Here is a 21,183-nt window from a genome sequence, read left to right on the forward strand (position 1 = left end):
TATATATAATTATATATATTCTAATAATGTAAAATTATTAGAATTCAATTTTCTTTGATAACTACAGTTGCATTCGTATGAATCTAAAGAAACCTTTAGATGAAATTTGTAAAATGGATTGTCTATATTTAGAGGGGACATTTAATGAGATTTTTTTTTTTTTATTTTGAGACCGACGATATTGTAAAATTGCAAAGAGGGATAAGCAAGCGAACATCAACGGGAATGGTGCGCCCTGATATTAAGACTGATGTACAGTAGCGCGCTATTCTCATCATTTCACATAAGTCATGCTCCTCTTTCACCGCCTCCGCCACCTCCACCGACAACACGTGCTTTAACACACGCGAATAACACAAGTACACAACAATACGGAATCGCAGGGCTAATTAAGTATATATATATTTCGTATATATACCAAACGTATATATTAAATATATATATAAATATCTCGTATATATTTGTCTGATATATGTCATATATGTATGCGTAACGCTGTTCGTATCCGTCACTGGCTCCTATAATGCGCACGAACGCAACATTATCCCGCGAAGAAACGAGAAGTTCCTCGGGGAAAAAAAATATCTTTGAAACATACGTCGAAATTGTAAAAACTTGCGAATGGACGTATCGCCAATTGAATACGTCACTGTTAATCGATTAACGATACAGATCTCGGCACACAATGCGCTAAATTTTTTATTATAACGAAGGAATCGTTATTTCGCCCAAAAATATTCGTGTAAGCTGCGCGATAAATATACGAGCCAGTGGTGCGCTGTCTGAGACACACGCGATAGATGCAGAGGGAAATAAAAGGAAAAGAAAAACAGCCGCGAGAGGTGTATTCCATATTAGCGGATAATTAGATAAGTGAGACGGACAGGCATACGGATTACAAGAAAGGCAAAATTACATAACTTGTATATTAGTGTATAGAACGTAGAGACGATGAAATAGCCATTGAAGAAAAAAAAAAAGGATCATTTTCGACAATGTTTTTTACAAACAGGCAGAACAGTGCAAGTAGATAAAAAAGAGAAAAATGTCATTGTATTATTTAAGCGAAAAAAAAAAAAAAAGAGGAAGCGAAATAACGAGGGAGCATTTTTCGGAGGCAATCTTATAAAGGAGTTAAATAGTGTGGACAAAGTCTTTATTATATTCCGCCACTTTACGTAAGACACGATAAACTGCATATACAATTGTCGTAATAAAGGGAAAAGAGACTCATAGTGATTCGTTTGACGAAAATATTCGACGATAAGACTCGACCGATTACGCGCTGGCTAAATCTTGGAATAAATCTGGAAATGTGTTTCGAGATATTTAAACGCGTTTCTTCGGTTTTGTTCCTCGCTCCGTCTTTGTTCCGATTTATATTTCACAATCTTTATTTCACTCTCTGTCGTTACAACGGTTCGCGGCGACAGCGCGATATAGGAAGGGCGCATATAAATAATCATTTGTCATCTTTATAATTGTAATTGTAGTCTGTTTATATCATCGAGTATGTGTATAAAATTAAAAAGAAATAGAAAAACATCTACTTGGAGTACAATTTACGAGTATCACTTAAAATCACTTCAAGTATTGTCGATATATAATTATTCCGTTAAATCTGTATAAACTAACGTTACTGTCGATTTGAAAATAGTTACATTAATGTTTATTACAACAAGTTGCAATATCAGGATATCGTAGCTCTTGTATAAAAATGATAAGCAAATATAATACAGATTTCAATTTTTGAGAAACGCAGTTGTAAAGTACAATTAAATCTGAAGAAAATTACAATTAACGGCCAAAATTTTATTGCATAATATCACGACGTGAATTTTACTCAGGAAGCTTACTCAGTCGAAATAAAAAATTAAATTTTAATGGATGTGCTTTTAATTCGTACATTTAAAAAAACGCGTTTTAAGGCGATAAGATTTCTCTCGAAATGTGGTTTAATATCTGGATAATAAACTATAATAATTGTAACATTTTACTAGCAAAGAAAAACTAGTGTTTCGATTAGTTTCGGGAGTAATTTGATTAATTTTGTTTGCACAATTATAGAGATTTCACATATTAATTTCTGATCGCAGCCGGCGAATTTATCGCGCTCGTTGCCTTGAACCGTTGAGATCTATTTGTAAACCAATCTCGTTGATTTCGTTTTACGATTATTTTCTCGACTTTATTATTTTATCGTGTATTTGCATTTTGATTTTATTAATTATCTATTATGGGAGACGATTGCACACTGTTTTCCGCCCCTGTCTACTTTAATTAATATTTAGTTTAATTTTCTCTCTCCCTCTCTTCATCTCTCGATTATAAAGAAAAGCCGCGAGACAATGTAATTGCATTTTATATACACATACACACACACACACACATAGACACACATACACACGTATACACTGAGGATTAGAGATCTATCGAGTTATTATCTTAGAATTGTCTCGGTAGCGGTCCGCCGCGCATTGAAATAATGAAGTAAATAAAGTTATAAATAATCAATTAAGGAAGGTTATACATATTTGAGTAGAGTGATAAATAAGATTTGTTCTCGTGCTGCAAACGGCTACGTATTACGACTAAGTAGATGCAGTGATTATTGTATTGATTAATCGTTTATATATACAAATAATTACACACATGTATTGCTTTCGTCTTGCTTGAGTTTTGTCTTTTTTTTATACGCAGCGAAAAATACTACTATCTACTTTTAGATCTTATTTATTGTCATCTCTATATATCTCTCTCTCTCCCTTCGTCACACTCTCTAGATTTAATACAAATTGCACGTAGGGCGATCTACATTGTTACAGGAGGCTGAGATTGTAGTCTATGTATATGTGCGTTACGTACACGCGTGAAGTATTTCATATTTGTCTTTCTTCATTTTCGACATATATATATATATATAAAATTCGATATATAATATATATAAATCCGACGTAAAAGTATAATTTTCGAATTCTTGTGAATTCTCCGCGCACGAATTCCTCCAGAAATCCACCTCCTAGTGATCGATTATACGATGCAGAGAGCCGTGCTGGTAGTTTGTGTTGAGACTAAATAGCATTTCATTCTCATTAAATAGGCATATATTTACACGTCAAGATACACGTATACACAGACACACATACACACACCGAGAGAAAAAAAAAGGAACACTTGATACTCTCTCTCTTTCTCTCTTTCTCTATACACACATTTAACGAGACAAAAAAAAGTGGATAATGGATTAACGGTATTCTAAATGTAACATGTATATGATGGCTGTACAAATGTAACATTTTTTTCCATTATGTATGATGATAATAATAATAATGATGAAAAAAAGGGAAGATTTGATGCAAAAAGAAAATGTAATTGAACAAAAGAAAAAAAAAAATGTGTGCGCGCGCGTCGATTGATATATAAAAGCGATGATGATCACGCGATAATGATCAATCCGCCGACGCACCCGCGCGAGTGATTCACCAATAAACTACTATTACTTTTAATTATTATGAAATACCATTTCTGTAATAACATTATGATATAAAACCATACATTGAATGGCAAAATTGACTCTTTTCTACTTCCCTGCGTCTCGTAATCTTTTTAACGTCTAAAATTTTTAATTTAAGATCTAAAGTAAGCATCTCATATTGTAGTTATTCCAATTATAATACATAATTATAATGTAATATAAATATAATTATAGTAACCTATAATTACTTATATAATACTGTTATATATACTTAAAATTTATTAAATTTAATTGTAGAATTTGAAACGCTATAGAATGATACAGAAATTGTTTCTTCGAAATAATTCATGCGAGAATTTTATGATTTATAAATCTTAAAGAATTCGCTTTCTCGTTTTTTTTTTTATCCTATCTTTGTCAAACTTTGAATTTTTATTTGATACACGATATGAAACTAGATAAGGAATAGCGATCGCGGAATCAGACGGGGACAAATAAAATATACAAAGATAGAGTATTGAATTAAATGTTACAAACGCAAACTAATTAGTTTGGTGACAATAAATATTCTAGAGATTCGTATGATTTTTTTTTTATTAGATACATAGCAAGCGTCGTATGTGTTACAGCACATAAACTGTGATAAGAAACTATAATCATTAACGCAGGTTTTTGTTAAATAAATTTCTGTTTACATAGATAGATTTCCAAAGTTTTATCATAAAGTTTATCGAAAAGAGAATAATTATGAGAATCGATAAGCAATCATTATAAATTAACACTGTTGAGAAAAGCATAATCGTAATTGTAATACATATTGCAAATTCTTAAAATCGTCTTGAATAAATTTTTTCAAAAATGTAACAGATTTTCAAGTATAAAACACGCGATTACATCGGTGTATTCTTACATATACATTTTTCGTGTATTAATAATAATAATAATAATAATAACGTTTTATTATATAATAATATACTATACAGAGATGCTATATCTATTATTTGTATTAAACTTTCTTGCCATACCAAATAGTTAATTACATCTCGTATAAAAACTATGGTAATATCTTAGGAATATATAACGTAATATAATAGAGTTTGGCTCTTATCAATGTTTATTATTCTTTTTTAATGAACGTTATATCTTACACCGTAAATCTAATTGCGAAAAAAATATCTTGATTCTACGGTGAAAAATGTCATCGTAGATGATAATCAAAATATTGAATAGAATTTTAGAATACAGTTTTAGAAAATTATGAATAAATAAATGCATATAAAAATTCAATATCGCAAATCACAAATTAAAATATCTGTCATCTTATTTATCTGCAAAAAAATAAAGAAGATGCCGGATGCTTCGCCTCTCTAATTTCGTTATATAAAAATACATAAATCAAGAAAAAAATTGAAAGGAATTTTTTTTACAAATAGTTTACAATTCTTAAAATCAGCATCATTTAAAAAATTTTCTAAATTCTTTTTTTTATGTTTTTTTCTTTATCCGTTCATCATTCCGTCCCCTATTCCTATTCTCTTTCCGTCAATTCTTACGTTTTATTTTTATACACGACATAAATTCATATTAGCATATGTAGTTTATATACAATATGCATTTTTCTTGAATACTGCATAAACGTGACAGATCCTAGTTTAAAATTAATATTTGTTTATTTAACAAATTACCTATGCACAACTTCAGTTTGTTTTTTTTTTTTTTCATTTTTGCAGTTTTTAATGACGGCAGTACGACTGCGAATCAGACTAGAAATATTCATCGAATCAGAAACTTTTGTTGCTTCTCTCATTATATCTTCGTTTAACAAATCTACCATACGCTTAGCGTAGAGGGTTACTAAATTCTTTTTTAAGGTCCTTAGTCACTGTCTTCTGTATTACGCGGAACGCGAGTCAGTGGTCGCCGACTGTCCTCGTCCGATCCGTATATAACTTCCTCCTCCGAATCGTTGAACATCGAGAACGCAGGATTATCTTTCGTTATCGATGAGTCTGCAATAAACGTAATAAAGAAATTGTATTTTAGCATAAAAAATGGAATATATCTATTTTCTATATTAATAATATAACTGGATACGCGAAAGATAATCAACCAATAAAGTTTGACAGTCATAATGACATTTGTAAAATTTCTTTATAATTATTTTTAAGTCGATCTTATAATTAAATGGAGTTATAGAAAAAGAATGAGGAGATCTCGATAGCAATATAAAATATTGTAGGTATCATTTTCATAAAAGCATCAATGACGTAGGCAGGATAAACGAAAAGAGAAACTTTTTTTCGCATTTATTTTGAAAACAAATGTGCAAAAAATTATCAAATTTTTTTCAATTTTTTTCTTCAACATTTTTCGACGTTTCCTCAATTTTTTCTCTCGGCATTACAACTTTATATAGCCTTGCCTTGCTATTTATTAAGCAAAAGTAAATGTCACGTTGGATATGATATTGTTGAAGCTAGGGTCTCCTTCGTGATACTCACGCTGTCCGTAGACCTGCTGGAGTGCGGGCGCGTAAACGTACGCCATGGTGTACAAATAAAAATTGAGAAGACCATAAAGGGCCATGAATTGCGCGGATGTGCGATAATAAGTGGAGAGGCGAGAGGCGAAACTGTCCTCTAATACACCGGCTCCGAATTGACGGGCGGTGACCAAACTGCAGACGCCGGCCACCACCGCGGCAAGTAGTGTCAAGAATCGTAGACGAAGATCTGTAAAAGGCAAATTTCTTGTTAAATATCACTCAGTAATTGCGAATATTCCAAGAATGCAAATAATTAGTAAGGTCATCTTTACATTGAAAAAAAGAAATTTCTTTATCAGGATGTCTACTCCCTGGAAAAACATGGAAAATCTGGAATTCTCAGGGAATTTTTTTATACCTGGAAAAATCAGGGAATTCTCATGGAATTTTATTGGGATTCAGGAAATTTAAAAAAAAATTCTTTCTTTGATAATTTTTCTCTTATATGAGTATTGTAAGCAAAATCCGTCAATAAGCCAAGCTGTGAATTATGTGTTTAAAATATATTATAAATATATATCTATCTCTGTTTATATGATATATTGAATGTCTTAACAAAATATTGAATATGCAGTTCATATTCTTTATTTTAATTTTTAGTGATAAAAAATGAAAATATTATGCAAGTTAAAAATTTTTATCTTAATGAAAAACTATTCAGTTTTTTTTCCCAGTATATTTATAAATCTAGCACTTGAAACTTAAGTGACTTTGCGTTTCTCTTTGTATGAATGAAAAGCACTAGAAAACGCATGCAATAAAAAAACTAATTTTAGGAAATTACATCTAAAATTCTTTAAAATATTCTCTTTACTTGGAATTTTGAACAAAAATATCTGGAATATCGGGATATTTTCAGGGAATTTTCAAGGATTTTTTTTATATTTAAACAAAATTTGAATAGACCTGTCTATATACTTTGTACGCCAAATTTTGATGTAAAAAAGATAATGTATTATTTTTATATATCTGTGAATTCTTTATTTATATAATACATAATAAAAAAAAAAAAATAAGAAGATGCAGTTACACACTGTATGACATATTGCATTTTTATCGAATGAAAGTCTTGTATACTTACCAAAGTATGGCATAGACCGTAATTCGCTGTATGCTTTCAATATAAGAAGCAGCAAGTATGCGATGTAGAAGCCACCGACTGTGAAGAAGAATACCTTGAAGCCCTGGAAATGAAAACGTATTAAGAACACACGGCACAGATGTAACATATCCTTTATTATAAGTGATATCGCTCGTTCATCGCGAGATCTATCACATTTTTTTGCCGTTCTTCATTGATAGACCAGTTTCGATCTCTTCAACCGCTTTCGATGCGATGCCAAATAAAGATCGAGGACTGGTAATCTTGAAAAAGGCACTCGATGGGAAATATTTACGGCAGTACTGATTCGTGATTCGATCCGCGTATACAGCAGAAGGAACAGAAAGAGAGTTGGAAACAATAGGTATTTTACAACGTCGAGAGGGAGTGACAGTAAAATTATTGATCTATCGATACATGAACATGAGACAATTCGGTAAATATTTCTTCAGCCTTTGGGAGAATAGTGTGATACAATTAAATAAGAAAATATTTTTATCTTTTTTCACGTATAATTATAATACTTTGATCAGATAATAGTAATAAATTTCGATCAAATTTTATTTCAATTTCATTTTAATTTTAATTATTTATTATAATATATTTTAATTTTATTTCACGCAAAATCGTTTATTCAGACATACGCGATATATAATATTATTTTACATTTATTTTAATTTATCTCAATTTTTTTTGTATCTCAAAATGAGAAAAATAAACTTGTAAATAATCAGCCCTTTGTTTAATTAGCGATCGGCATTATCATCCTGGAAGTTTCGCTGAGAATCTGCGGATTGTATACGATTGTCGAATGTCCGGTGGAATTTCGGAGAGACATCACGGAATACGGCAACCCGAAGCCGCTGCAAGTAAGCTGCACGATGCAGCTCTTATGTCCACCGTTAACGGAAGACTCGACGAATTACGAGAACCGCGTACGGGGTTATCAGGTACACGAGTACAATCCCGACGACGCGACGATGTGCGAGGTGAAGCTCAAGATCAACATCGTGAAAAATCTGAGCATGATCGAGACGGAAGAGAAAAATCCATGCACCGATCTCGCTCATCACGAACATCAAGTGTTGCTATCCCATTCGACTAACTGCAGTTTAGTAAGTTACCTCGCGAAAAAAAAAACAAGATGAAAATCTTGCAAATTAGAAACTTGCACATTGCTTCATTTTATTTCGCTTAGAAAGCTCTTCCTTAGAGCAAGCGGATTTTTCAATTTTGGCTTCCTCATAAAGAAATTTATCATATAAACAAAATTTAGCCCAATATCTCAAAATTTACGAAAGTTAGAGCGTGCATAGATATTTTCCAAAAAATTCAAAATTTTATAAAAAAATGAATCCTTTTATCAATTCTTATCAAATTCAATACCAACCATCCTTTAATAATACTCTATTCGTGTAAAAAAAAATTTAATTTAAAAAAAATTTCAAAATAGCCCGATATCTCAAAATTTGTGGAAGTTAGAGAGCTTGCACAGACATTTTCGGTCAATCCGTATATACATATATACATACGGACATTTAAAAAAATGTGATTTTTCGACATTTTTCGACATTCTGAACAAATTGGCATAAAAAAATGGAAAAAAAATGGTCATGAAAACAAAGCTTCCTCTATAAGGAAGCAAAACCGGATAAATTTGACCTGTTGACATTTTTTATAAAAATATAAAACACTAATCGAGTGTGTATTTTCACTTAGTTCTACAAATGCGACTGGGGCGTGCCGATGCTGTTCGAGTGCCCGGAGGAATTGCACTTCAATCCCGTTTTCCAGGTATGCGACTGGCCCTGGCAGGCCGGCTGCGACTCGTCCTGGGTCGGTTGCCCGCGGCCGTTTCCACGATGCCCGGCTCATTATCCGGGCTTAATACTGCCGCATCCCTTTCTGTGCGATCGTTTCTATCAGTGCGATTGGGGAACGCCGCGATTACAGGCGTGCCCCGCCGGACTTTACTTCAATTCACGTCTCAAGGTGTGCGACTGGTCTTACAACTCCAATTGTCAAGATTGCTAAGATCGTCGAAAGAGGAAATATGGTATCGCCAATTGACAACCGAATTTAAAAGAAAAAGGTTTTTCAAAGATATATGTAAATGCATTTGTCGAGAAACGCAAATGTCACGGAAAGATGCATCGTTTTTTTTTCTTTTATACAATAACAACGATATATTAATAATATGTTTCGTCAAATGTATCTAATAATGATAATATTTTATTGTAATGAACTTTATTAATTAACGTGACACTTACGTAGTAATTCGATGTATCGAGAACGTAATTGTAAGTGGGGTCCTCCAGCTCGGTGCAACGAAGCCACGTGGCAAGTGTCAGCGCTGCACCCCATAACATGCCTACTACCAAGAGTTTGGGCAAGTAAAACGTGATTAGCCGTCTCTCATTCTAAAGAAATAAAATAAACGAACGGTTAATCAGGATCAACTGATGACATTTCGACACGTATAATAAGCAAAAAATGTAAAGGATAAATACAATGATATATGCAAATTTCTAATAATAATTTCCATTAGTAATATACAATATAATATTAGTGATATACATAAATACTTTAAATATAACCAAAGAAATATTTTAAATTAAAACCTTGCTTATTTAATGAAAAAAATGCATTTTCAAATTAATTAATTAATTAAATAATAATATTGAAATACATAATATATATGTATCCACTCTTAAAAAAGGCACTTTAAGTGAAAGTCTCGAAGTGTATTGTTGTCTCTTTAACAAATTAGCCAGCTAATCTAATCTTTTACTATTTCAGTCTTGCATTAAAATTATTGCAGCGGTTAATTAATTATTCCGCTCTCGACTTTTTGAATATCAATACCTGTCTGAGGCCGTGATAGACGCAGAGCCAGAACATGAGAATGGCACAAAGAAAAGTCGTTTGTAGAATCGCGTCTAGCATACCGGGTACCCAGGAGTTCACCAAGAACGTCATGGGAAATAACGGATCTGTTTGGACAAAATATAAATTCGATAACGTGTTAAAAATTATGAAGATTTGTAAAAACAATGCAATCTCAAGAACACTTACTATTGTACAGAATCAATAACGGAAGAAGTATAGAGATCCACTTTTGCTCTATCGACCAATCGTGCAGCGGATACTTTCTAAGCGAATGACCGAACCAGCACTGAAAGCGGATACATTTTTCTTCTTTCAGTTTCTAGAGCGAGTTTTAATTATTCGCGAAGAAATAAAAAACCGGGTCGAGTTAAAAAGAATAGATGCGAGTTCATTTTGCGATACATTGCGAGTTCTTCATCATTGAGATCAAAGATGACTCTTAGTTTTTAGAATCTCTTTCTGATTTCTTAAAAAAGGGTGTTCTTTTCTTTTTTCGTGAAAAGATTTGGTTCAATTATCAATAAACTTAATAAAAATTAATCCTTCTATCACGCGAAATATATATCTATAAATTTTTTTCAAGATGACAGATATTTTCATAATATATAATATTATTTTTTTTATGAAAATAATGTTTCAAATATCAAACTTAGTTTTTAAAATGTTATATCTATTTAATTTGCTTGAAAACGATTTGATGCAAGATAAGAAGTTTAACCAGAATTTTTTTTTTTTTTTTACTTCACGACATTTGATGACCCGACATCGTCAGGTGTGTTGGAAGTAGAAAGAAATATTGAATTTTTGAGACCGATCTTAGATATCGAAGATTACTCGTTCAGTTTCATGGAAGCAATAAAACGCGGTCTTTGACTCATTTTAATCATATGTTTTACGCGTTGTCATCGTCGTAGCGATCGTGGATTACCATTACTCCGAACGTGGTCAGCAAGAAGATCAATCGGAACCAGATCTCGATCTGCGTGAACGCCGGATTGTAGTTCTTAAACTGTGAACAGGAAATACGAGGACGAGGTTCGGAATTGTCGTGTCGAAACGGACGCGATCGTATTTCGGGTGCAGTGCTTACTGACGTAGAATGTGAGTTCTCGTATCGTGTATCGGTGGTGGAAGCTCTCGAGTCCATGGAAGCGGACGGTGATTACGTAGTAGCTATAATCGAGGAATCCGAGATGAGCGACGACCAGCTCCTCGCAGGATTGTCTCTCGCACTTTAAATGTCTGGTTCTGGAAGACAATAATGATCACGCTAATTTCGTATATCATTTTTTATACACGTTAGGCTCTAGATCTATTTGTAATATGCAAATTTCATTCATCGCAACGCACGTATTGTGCACGTTCTAGCTTTAACAATTTTTATTCTTCCTCGTCATGAATGTATCATTGAAGTAATAACTCTTTTACCAAGTAATCTTATTAAATAATACATAGCGTTCGTACCGATTATGTCCAGCTTCCGGAGGTAGCACAGATACGAGCTTGCGATCAGCAGTTACACCGTCTATGGAGACGCTAACTTGGAAACCTTTATCATATCTCTCGTCTACAAAAAAGATTGTCACCGATTATTGATAATAGATATATTTCTTTATAAATATTTATTTTTATAACATTTTTTAATAAATATATATTTTTTAAAGTAGATAAAAATATGTTTTTATACATTAGAATGCAAAAGAAATGTATCTGGATTTTCTTTTCATTAAATCGTAATTGTAAAGACGTAAGAACAATGCTGCGATCTCTATCATAAAATTAAAAATCTTGCATATAATTTATTTTTAAATTAGCAAGAAATTTACCGTGAGAAAAATAAACGAGGTAGTTATCCTATTTTAATTATCGAGTTATATATCGTCCTTAAACGTTTTCCACTATTAGTTCAAATGAAAATCATATATTACCATCATTATTCGATGTCGATAGCTTGGCGATTACCCATAATTGCTGGCTATACGTAGACAATAGAGGTGTCTTCATAATGAATGGACCAGTGGCCATCTCGCTGCCGTTCAGATGCTCTTTGTGTTCACTGGTCGACGTTATAGGCGGTCCTTTAAAAGCGTCAATATCTTTCAATACGTCCATCATTGTTTTGTAAGATTAATAATTCGTTATTCGGGTATCGCACGATTTACGGTATCTCGAGATGATTGGAAAATTATTGCTAGAATACTCACCGGCGAGGCCGATAAACACCGATAATCCAAAACACGCAAAAAAGGCAACGAATACCATAACAAATTCCCTCTTGTGCATCGAATACAATCGCATCTGCACGGATCTAGACGATAAATTTAAATTAATGATATACAGCTAAAATATATGGATTTCATGAATTAATTATAAATGAATTAGTGACGAAAAAAAATATATTTTGCGACATCTCATATCATAAATATGAACGTCGTGAATTATGTCAAATTGTGATAGAAAAAAAAATCCGTTCGCTTTTTTTATATGGCCCTCACGTATACATTCATATATTATAATAAAAAGAAGGAAAGGAACGAATTTTTTAAACAGTCCTGCTATTTTTTTCTATCGGGTTTTCTTGAGTTCTTTAAATATAATTTTTCGGAAAATTGCTTACCTCTCGCAGCGATCATGATGATAAGCAGGCGCGATGTACTTGTTAAATTCGCTAAAGAGGTCACTGAACTGTGACAGTGCGTTCCTGACCTTGAGATTCCAACCAGCGGATGGAAGGTGATACGAGTATCCTAATCCGGGTCCGTCCATCATCTTCAAGATTCCGCGAAATTTTTCATATACTTAACGATTCTGATTATGTGCATTTTTTTTTATTTTACAGTCAATAATTAATATACAATTTTATTTTTATACAATACATGTATTTTTATGCATTATTAATATATATATTTTCCTTTTCGCGAAGAATGCATTGAATTTTTATAGAATTTAGCGGAAAAAATAACAATTTCAATATTTTACAAGAAAATGACGAGATGTAATGAAATTCTGCAAAACTATTTTTTTTATATATATTAATGGAATTTACAGATACAAGCACTTCAAAGTCTTATTAGTCATGTCAAAAAATGAAATAACAGAAATTTACACAAATTACGAGTGTGACACTGACAATATTAAATGGTTTTCAATTTATAAAAAACACTTTTATGTCGAAAATATTTTGCCATACAAATTACAGTAGTATTGAATGGATATAAAGGATAAAGTATATCTTTTAGTTTACCAATTTCTTTTTTATTAAATAGAAAAGATTTTTGTTTCATCTTAATTTATTCACGCAATTAATCAAAATAAGAAAGAAATATTTTAACAAAAAGAAAGAGAGGTATATGTAAAAAGATATCTTACACGATACCTATCATTTTTCAATAGAGAAATTTATCGCGCGCGAAATAATGATCCGACTAATCGCAATAATATACAGTTCATAATAAACGACGAATTTTATGCAGATATACACGTCGTGCATGTAAACAATAAACTCACCTTTTTTACTTTACTGCGTGATAATAGATGCTACTTCTACCTGTATCCTTGATAAATACCACCCACCGGCATAATTCAGGGACGATTTCATCGGCGTGATGCTGTATTAAGCATAGATAAGGGATTCGTTGACATTCGTTTCGCGTAGTTTTACAAGCGAAAATACGAGAGCGATCACACGAATGCGAGCGGTGTATGTACGAACGAAGAACATCGCGAGACGCGCGCACTATTGATTTTCACGTCATATGCTACGAATCAGGGTTGCTAACTCATCGGCATCCGGGGGTTGGAAACGGTACGTTGAATAACGGGGCAAATATTTGTATCGCTAGATAAGAGGTTTCAATAGCATTGTTATACGTTATATATGCCTTGTGAAACTAAAATACAATTGAAGTCGATTTTATATACACTGATGATACATTTGTTGAGATTGGATAAGGAATTCGCGTGAACGGGACGAAAGGATTGAGAAATAAAAGCAGATCTCCCACGATTAAAATAAATTACTTATTACATATATGTACATTTTATTCTAAAAAATAAAAAAAACACTCTTACAAAATACAGCTTTAAAATTGAAAAACCAAGTATTGATCCGTTAATCCCAATATTTGATCTTTCCGTCCCAACCAGCTGTAACGAGCTTAGAAGGCTCGTGCGGATGCCACAGTACGTCGATACATACTCCGTCATGTGCTTTCCACTTTTTATACAATTTCGTTGTTTTCCAATCCCATATGTAACATCTTCCGTCTGCATCACCCGACACCAAGTAGCTATTTAAAAAAAACAAAAACAAAAAAAAACGTAATTATTTTAATAAAACAAATATTTTTCTAGAAATGTTTTTATATAAAATTAATTAAATGCATATGCATGTAATAGTGCAAAGTGCAAAAAATACATTTACGAGATGTCGCAAGATTGGCAACATTATTTCACATTATATCGTTACATCATTATTTTATTGTTTATTCACTTCGAGAAGAAAACATTTCAAGAGAATTTATAATTTTTTTTTTTTTTTTTTTTTTTTTTTTTTTTTCCTATTTTTTGGAGAGCAACAGTGTTTCTCTCTTCCGCAAGAGCGGGGGAGAGCAATCGCACAGCGATTTCGGATCATCGCTCATTCTGATAACAATTGATAGCGCGATCGAAAGAATTCTCCTCGGAGATAAGAGCTTCGGATATATAAGAAGAATTTATTAATCAATCTTATTTTTCGAAAATAACCCCGATAATAAATATTTTTTGGAAATAAAATAATTTATGGATAATAAAGCAATACCATTCCCAAACTCGCAGACTTTTGTCGTCACTCGTTGTAACAAATCTTCTGTTTTCATCGACGAACGTAATAGTATTCACTGCACCTAAATGTCGGTCATATTCCTGAGTTATTTCACCCGAACGTATATCCCACTATAACGAAAATTCGTTTATTAATTATTCAATTCCAGATTTATTATTATCAAATTATCTCTCATGCTAATTGTACTTTCATAGTCAAGAATAAACATTGTCACACACATATATCATATTATCTTGAACTTTTGTGAAATTATACAACTATTGATATTTGAAATAATTTCACAATATATTTTTTACAATATATAGTGTACTTACACAAATAATTTTCTTATCGCTGGTACCAGCTACAAAAAGATGTTGTTTATCCGGATCGGGATTGAACTTGGCACAGTATGGGATTTTTCTATTTGTAAAACGACTGATACAAGCTCCCGTTTCCGTGTCCCATAGTTTCACATACCGATCATAAGCCGCTGATAAGAATCGCTTGCCGTCATTGTCGAAACTTATATCGCGCACCGCTTGACGATGTCCGTAATATGTACGAACGCATCTCCTATCTTTATACACTTCCCACAACTACATATAATAAAAGAGATATTTGCAATACATTAGTTACACACAAGGAATATATTAATAGATCAAAGTAATAAAATAACCGTCACATTATTTAACGAGATAAATACCTTTACTCGACAATCCATGCTACAAGATAGTAATAAGTGTGCTGTACGAGGGAACCATCGAATTTGCGAGATGCCTTTTGTATGGCCTTCCCATGTGTGAATTTGCGCTTTTGGTAGGAAACAACGATCGGGTGGTGATTCCGATCTCAAATTTACGCCTACATCCTGAGGTGCGTGTAAGAACGAGCGTCCTTGATAATCCACACTGTCTTTGACTGCAATATAAAATTATTAAGTATCACAAATAATTTTAAAAGCGATAAAAAGCTATTATTGGCGTATTTTGAAACTGTAATCAATTAAATCATTATTCGTGTTAAATTAAGATTTTTATCTTTCACTATTAATGTTTTATCTGAATTATATGTTTAGTAATAATAGAATAAGTTACGACTTGATACGAACAAAAATAGCAATTCTGTTTTTTCTAAGAATGTATACAAAGATATTACTATGTAATACTGTCAATAAAAAGCTATTATTGACATATCTGTTCTCTTTTTCGAAAATATTTAAAATAAGGAAATTCCTTAAAAATTTAAACTGGAACTGTAATCAATTAAATCATTATTCGTGTTAAATTAAGATTTTTATTAGATACAAATAAAACTATCTATTTTGTGTATTACTTTTATATATATATATACGTCTCTTGATTTATTTCATTATATAACTTATACAACTCCTCTCTTAATTATATAACTTATATAACTCCTCTTTTGTATAACATCTTACAAAATCTAAAGTTTTTTTTTGCTATATTACTATTATAATTTATATTCAGAAAATATAAAACTTTTTGAGATTCTTACTTATATTTTGTATAATATATACTGTAGAACTTATATTATTTAAAAGCAATCGATAAAAGAGGTAGTTTTTATATATGAGTTACAACGTTTATATTACCATAACTAGCAAATGTTCTTCTTTGATTTTCAAATTGAAAGGGGCTAATGTGTGCATGTTCTACATATCCAGAAAGCATATTTTTCACAGCGCGCTGCTGCTGCGTTTTAAATGGATTTTCTGGTCCAACCTCCGGGCCAAAAAGTTCCTCGTACTTCAAATTAGATGCTATTTCTGTAGCGGTGGGATCTACATGTTTTATACACAACTCCGTTCCCTAAAAAAGTAATTGATATAGATGAATCTAATGTATTTTTTTTTTTAATTACAAAGATAACACAGTTGGAAATGAATAATATCATCACGTATCATTATATGTTCATAACCTCAAAAATAAAAATCACGCAATAAGTGAATATTTACCGTGGGTACAACGTCTGGAGCAGAACAGATATTTAAATTAATAGGCGTTGTTAATTTATCATGAGCGAGCGACTCATTTTCATTTTCGCTACCCTCGTCACTGCTGTTGTATTCACAAAGAAGGCTGAGAGCCATGGTCACAGTTTAACAAGCTATGTACAAGTCTGTGGACATTATTCAAGTGATCGATGACGTAAAGTGCGCATGCGTAAAGTCTGTATCAGACTACGCATTGAAGATTGAGATTGAAAATCGAAGATTGAAATTTGACCAATCAGGACAAAAAAATTTTAGTCCCTTTTGTTTTGATTAGTCAAATTTCAATCTTCGATTTTCAATCTCAATCTTCAATGCGTAGTCTGATACGGGCATAAGATCTGTCCTATGGGATTTTTAAGGGAAGTACATAATTCAAAATTTATTTTCAAAATTTAATTAAACTGTGACCATGGCTCTCAGCCTTCTTTGTGAATATAACAGCAGTGACGAGGGTAGCGAAAACGAAAATGAGTCGCTCGCTCATGATAAATTAACAACGCCTATTAACCCTTAACTACACTGGCGGGTTACAAACGTACCCCACCGCACACAATTACACAAATATTTCTCGTATGGCACAAGCGACGTTGTCGCGCCTTCATGTATTCTCAGGGCCAGTCCGCATCTTACATCAAGAGGACGTTCGCCGCGGACAAGTGCTTGTAAATGGAGATATCGTTCGTTTGGGATACGTTTGTACTCTGCGGGTAATGTTATGTAAGTTTTTTTTTACTTTATTTTTCTTTTCAGGTAGTTTTATCCATCATAAATCGCAATCTATCGGAACAGGCTATTAAAAACCTTTTACAAGAAACTACCGATTCAGAAAAAAATATCCTAAAATTAACGTTGTCGAAAATTAGAAGAAAATCTTTATTTTTGTTACTTAGAGCCTTACAAACTTGATTTTTTGTTATATTTGTAATAAATGATTATCTTTCAGCTGCAGAATGTTTAATTATTGCATCAAACCAAAAAAAACACCAACTTTTGAAATTTCATTTCAGTTAAAACTCTTATCAAAATTTGGGGTACAGAACTAGTCCGCGAATGTTGTTGTGTAGGCCAGATTTGGCCAGTGTAGTTAAGGGTTAACTTAAAAATATTTGTTCCGCTCCAGAGTACCCACGGTAAATATTCACTTATTGCGTGATTTTTATTTTTGAGATTATGAACATATAATGATACGTGATCTTCTTCTTCTTCTTCTTCTTTGCTATTAAATGGCCACTTCTGATCTAGGGGGAGATCAGTATATTCGGGCCAAAAACCGGTTTAAAGAGATGTGTAAAATAGAGAGTAAATGAGCAGGTGAATGGTTCGGGATGTGTTAAATGCTTAGGTTACAAGATCTGAAAAAGGAGTATAATGTGTGGACAACCCCGGAGGAAGGTTTTTCCAAAATATCCTGAATCTTGAATGGCGGATTCTTCTCGAGTTTTGTCAGCTGAGCCAAGATGTTGTTCTCATATCCAGCCAATTTTAACTCATAAAGTTTTTGTTTGATGGCGTAAATGACGTAGTTATACGAATGGGCTAAGTTGATAGAAAGAAGTGCTTCGGTGACGCTTTTGGAGTCGGTAAAGATAACAGATTTGGAAATAGAGTTAGATAGAATGTATTCGAGTGTGTAGAGGATAGCCAGTGCCTCTGCCGTAAAGATGGAGGAGAAAGAGTGGGTCTTAAATAAAAGCTGCAAGTGAGGAGAGGGTGAGTATATGGCGAAGCCCACATGCTCATCCGAGTCGTTTTTAGAGGCGTCTGTAAAGAAGGACCTGGAAGAGGTGATTAGGTGTTTGTATGTATCGAAGAAGACGATCTGGGGGATAGGAGAGTTTTTGATTTTTTCCACTTCAATGGCGGAGGTGATAACGATAAAAGGAAGAGAAATAAGAGCGTCGTAGTCGGTGGAATAGACAGCGGGGTAGTCAAATTTTTTTATATAAGACTTGTAGTGCAATAAAGTGTTGAAGGATCTAAATAAGAGGAACCTCTCCGAAGGATTTATTTTAGGGGTTCTGCGGGAGTACCACAAAAGAGCAAATAGTTTGTCAATGAGCGGATGAGAATCGAGCGCGAAAATCTTAAGGATGTATTTAGAGGTAAGGAGTTCAAATCGGGATCTTAAAAGGCCCTCACTGGCTTCGGCGAGAATAATATTCGTGGGAGTAGTCCTTCTAAAACCAAGACAAGCACGAAGGGCGCGATATTGGATTTTTTCCAGATTATACATAGTTGAAGAGTTATTGAACGGAAATGTGAGGCATCCATATTCCATGGAACCTCTTATAAGAGCTCTGTAAATATTCAGCAGCGAGGAGGGCGCTCCTCCCCACCAGGTGCCTCTTAGCATGTTGAGAATGTTAAGGAGTTTGGAGCATCGAACAGAGAGAGCTTGTATGTGATTCTTGCCAGAGAGACGGAAATCAAGATGAATGCCTAGAAATTTACAGATATCGGTAGAGGAGATGACAGAATTATTTAAGTTGATAGAATAGGCTAATGAATTGATGTGTTTTTTCGTGAAAATGATTAATGATGATTTTGAGGGCGAGACCGTTAGGCCTTTGGAAGAGAGATATTTGAAAACCTTATTGGATGAAGTTTCTAGTTCTTGAAGTGCGCTCTCTATTTTGTTAGAACTGACAAAAATGGCAATATCATCCGCGAATTAAATCAACTCGCAGTCTTCTCCGATGTGTCTGTTAATTTTCGAGATGTATATGTTAAAAAGAATGGGGCTGAGGATAGAGCCTTGTGGGACGCCCTTATATGAGAAATATTCGTCTGTAAGTTCTCCGTTTACTACGAATTGAAGTTTGCGCGCGTGGATAAGTCTGTAAATGAAGTGACATAGATGAGGAGGAAGGCCTAGCTCTTCTAGGTCGCAGATGAGAATGGAGGGAATAACGTCGTCAAAAGCGTTGGAGAGATCCAAAAATAAACATGCAGTGGCTGTGCCCCGGGTGAAGCTGGTGTGAATTTTGGTAGTGAGGATGGAGAGATTGTTTTGGCAGGAGCAATATTTCCGGAAACCGAATTGTGATGAGGGGAGCTTTTCATAGCGTTCCATCCACCAGTCGAGTCTGAAGAGGACAAGTTTTTCGAGAACTTTGAGGCAGCCAGAAGTGAGGGAAATGGGGCGGAATTTCCTCGGAGTAGCTTTGGGAATGAGGTAGACTAAGGAATGGCTCCAGGACTCTGGGAATTCCCCAGAAAGGAATAGGTCATTCAGTATAGAGAGGAAAACGGGATAGTATTCCTCTGGGAGGCTGGATAGGATGAAGTAATCGATCTGATCCATACCGGGAGAAGACTTTTTGGATTTGAGTGGGTAGATGATGTGAAGAAGCTCGTCTAAGCGGAAGGGATTGTCAAAGATGCGACAAGAGTAGAGACGGTCGGAATTGAAAGAAGAAGTTGGGAGCTCGTGAAGGCATGAAGGAGGAGCAATAGAGTTGATTAGGTTTTGGATCTCGGGTGGAATACCAAAGTTAGAAGGAGGAGAAAGAGGGTGGGGATTGAGGAATCTGTTCTTGAACCTTTTCACGATGCGCCATAATGCTGAGATGTTAGTAGAGGAAGTTATAGATTCGCAGAAAGATCTCCATCCCTTGCGTTTGGCTTGACGGAGAGTTTTTTTGGTAAGGGCTTCCTGTCTTTTCAAATTGAGGAAGGTGAGCCTGGAAGGGTTACAACGAAAAGCGCGCAATGCTTGTCTTCTCAGATCAACAGCTTCGGTGCAGCTTTCACTCCACTAGGGGGCGGGAGGATGAGTTAAAAATCCGTTATGCTTGTTATTTTTTTTTGCTCGCGTTTTGTTGGAAGGATTGTTCTTGTCAGCTTTGCGCTCGGGGAGGAGAAAGATCACAGTGTCTTTAAGAAAGTTGCAGAACGCGTTGTATTTTTCTGTCGGAGAAGAGATTTTGGATTCGAGGCGCGCATAAAATGCGGGAAAAGAGAGTGAAAGAGTAGCGAAAAGAAGTTTACGTTTAATTTTAGAGGTCTGAAGACGGTGCGAAAAGAAAGAGCGAGACTTGATAGGGTAACTGACCGAGATTGCGGAAGGGATGTGATCACTGCCCAGAGAGTCATCGAGAGGGTTCCAGCAACAGTAAGGAATTAGGTTGGAGGAGACAAAGGTTAGATCAATGACAGAGGAAGAGCGAAAGGAAAAGGAGATAAAGGTAGGGGTACTATCATTGATTGGAAAAAAGAAGAAGTCCTGAGAGGAATTGAATAAAGAGTTACCCACCGAATCAGAGCGATTACAGCCCCAGGATGAGTGATGTGCGTTGAAATCGCCTCTGATGATAATTTGGGGGGAGGGAGGGATGGAATTAAAAAAGTC

At 33.9% G+C, this 21,183-nt stretch overlaps 3 protein-coding genes across 5 annotated transcripts; 1 reads left to right on the forward strand and 2 right to left on the reverse strand.

Annotated features, from left to right (window-relative positions):
* Window positions 1-150: 150 nt before the first annotated feature.
* Window positions 151-13,737, reverse strand: LOC115237254 (transmembrane protein 181). Of its 3 annotated transcripts, none has more exons than XM_029810199.1 (13): window positions 13,519-13,737; window positions 12,629-12,780; window positions 12,216-12,319; window positions 11,940-12,089; window positions 11,476-11,578; window positions 11,106-11,259; window positions 10,940-11,020; window positions 10,198-10,297; window positions 9,988-10,115; window positions 9,393-9,542; window positions 7,102-7,204; window positions 5,977-6,207; window positions 151-5,484 (listed from the first exon to the last, which is right to left on the reverse strand). In XM_029810199.1, exons 2-13 carry the CDS (start codon window positions 12,778-12,780, stop codon window positions 5,351-5,353), a joined length of 1,590 nt encoding a protein of 529 aa, XP_029666059.1. In that variant the 5' UTR covers window positions 13,519-13,737; the 3' UTR covers window positions 151-5,350. The 3 variants fall into 3 exon arrangements, with proteins under 3 accessions (XP_029666059.1, XP_029666058.1, XP_029666057.1); XM_029810198.1 differs by having other exon boundaries at window positions 12,629-12,819; XM_029810197.1 differs by having other exon boundaries at window positions 12,629-12,810; window positions 13,519-13,736.
* On the forward strand, window positions 7,216-9,368 carry LOC115237256 (peritrophin-1-like). Its single transcript, XM_029810200.1, has 2 exons — window positions 7,216-8,237; window positions 8,842-9,368. The coding sequence occupies exons 1-2, from the start codon at window positions 8,004-8,006 to the stop codon at window positions 9,154-9,156; spliced, it is 549 nt and encodes a 182-aa protein (XP_029666060.1). The 5' UTR covers window positions 7,216-8,003; the 3' UTR covers window positions 9,157-9,368.
* A 198-nt stretch (window positions 13,738-13,935) lies between the features above and the next one.
* LOC115237192 (pre-mRNA-processing factor 17-like) lies at window positions 13,936-17,008 on the reverse strand. The gene is made up of 8 exons (XM_029810081.1): window positions 16,794-17,008; window positions 16,404-16,647; window positions 15,974-15,982; window positions 15,522-15,736; window positions 15,151-15,414; window positions 14,743-14,946; window positions 14,632-14,705; window positions 13,936-14,300 (listed from the first exon to the last, which is right to left on the reverse strand). The coding sequence occupies exons 1-8, from the start codon at window positions 16,926-16,928 to the stop codon at window positions 14,123-14,125; spliced, it is 1,323 nt and encodes a 440-aa protein (XP_029665941.1). The 5' UTR covers window positions 16,929-17,008; the 3' UTR covers window positions 13,936-14,122.
* Between the last annotated feature and the right edge of the window lie 4,175 nt (window positions 17,009-21,183).

The sequence above is a fragment of the Formica exsecta genome, unplaced genomic scaffold (genome assembly GCF_003651465.1).
Source record: "Formica exsecta isolate Colony F162 unplaced genomic scaffold, ASM365146v1 scaffold282, whole genome shotgun sequence".
Taxonomy (NCBI): Eukaryota; Metazoa; Arthropoda; class Insecta; order Hymenoptera; family Formicidae; genus Formica; species Formica exsecta.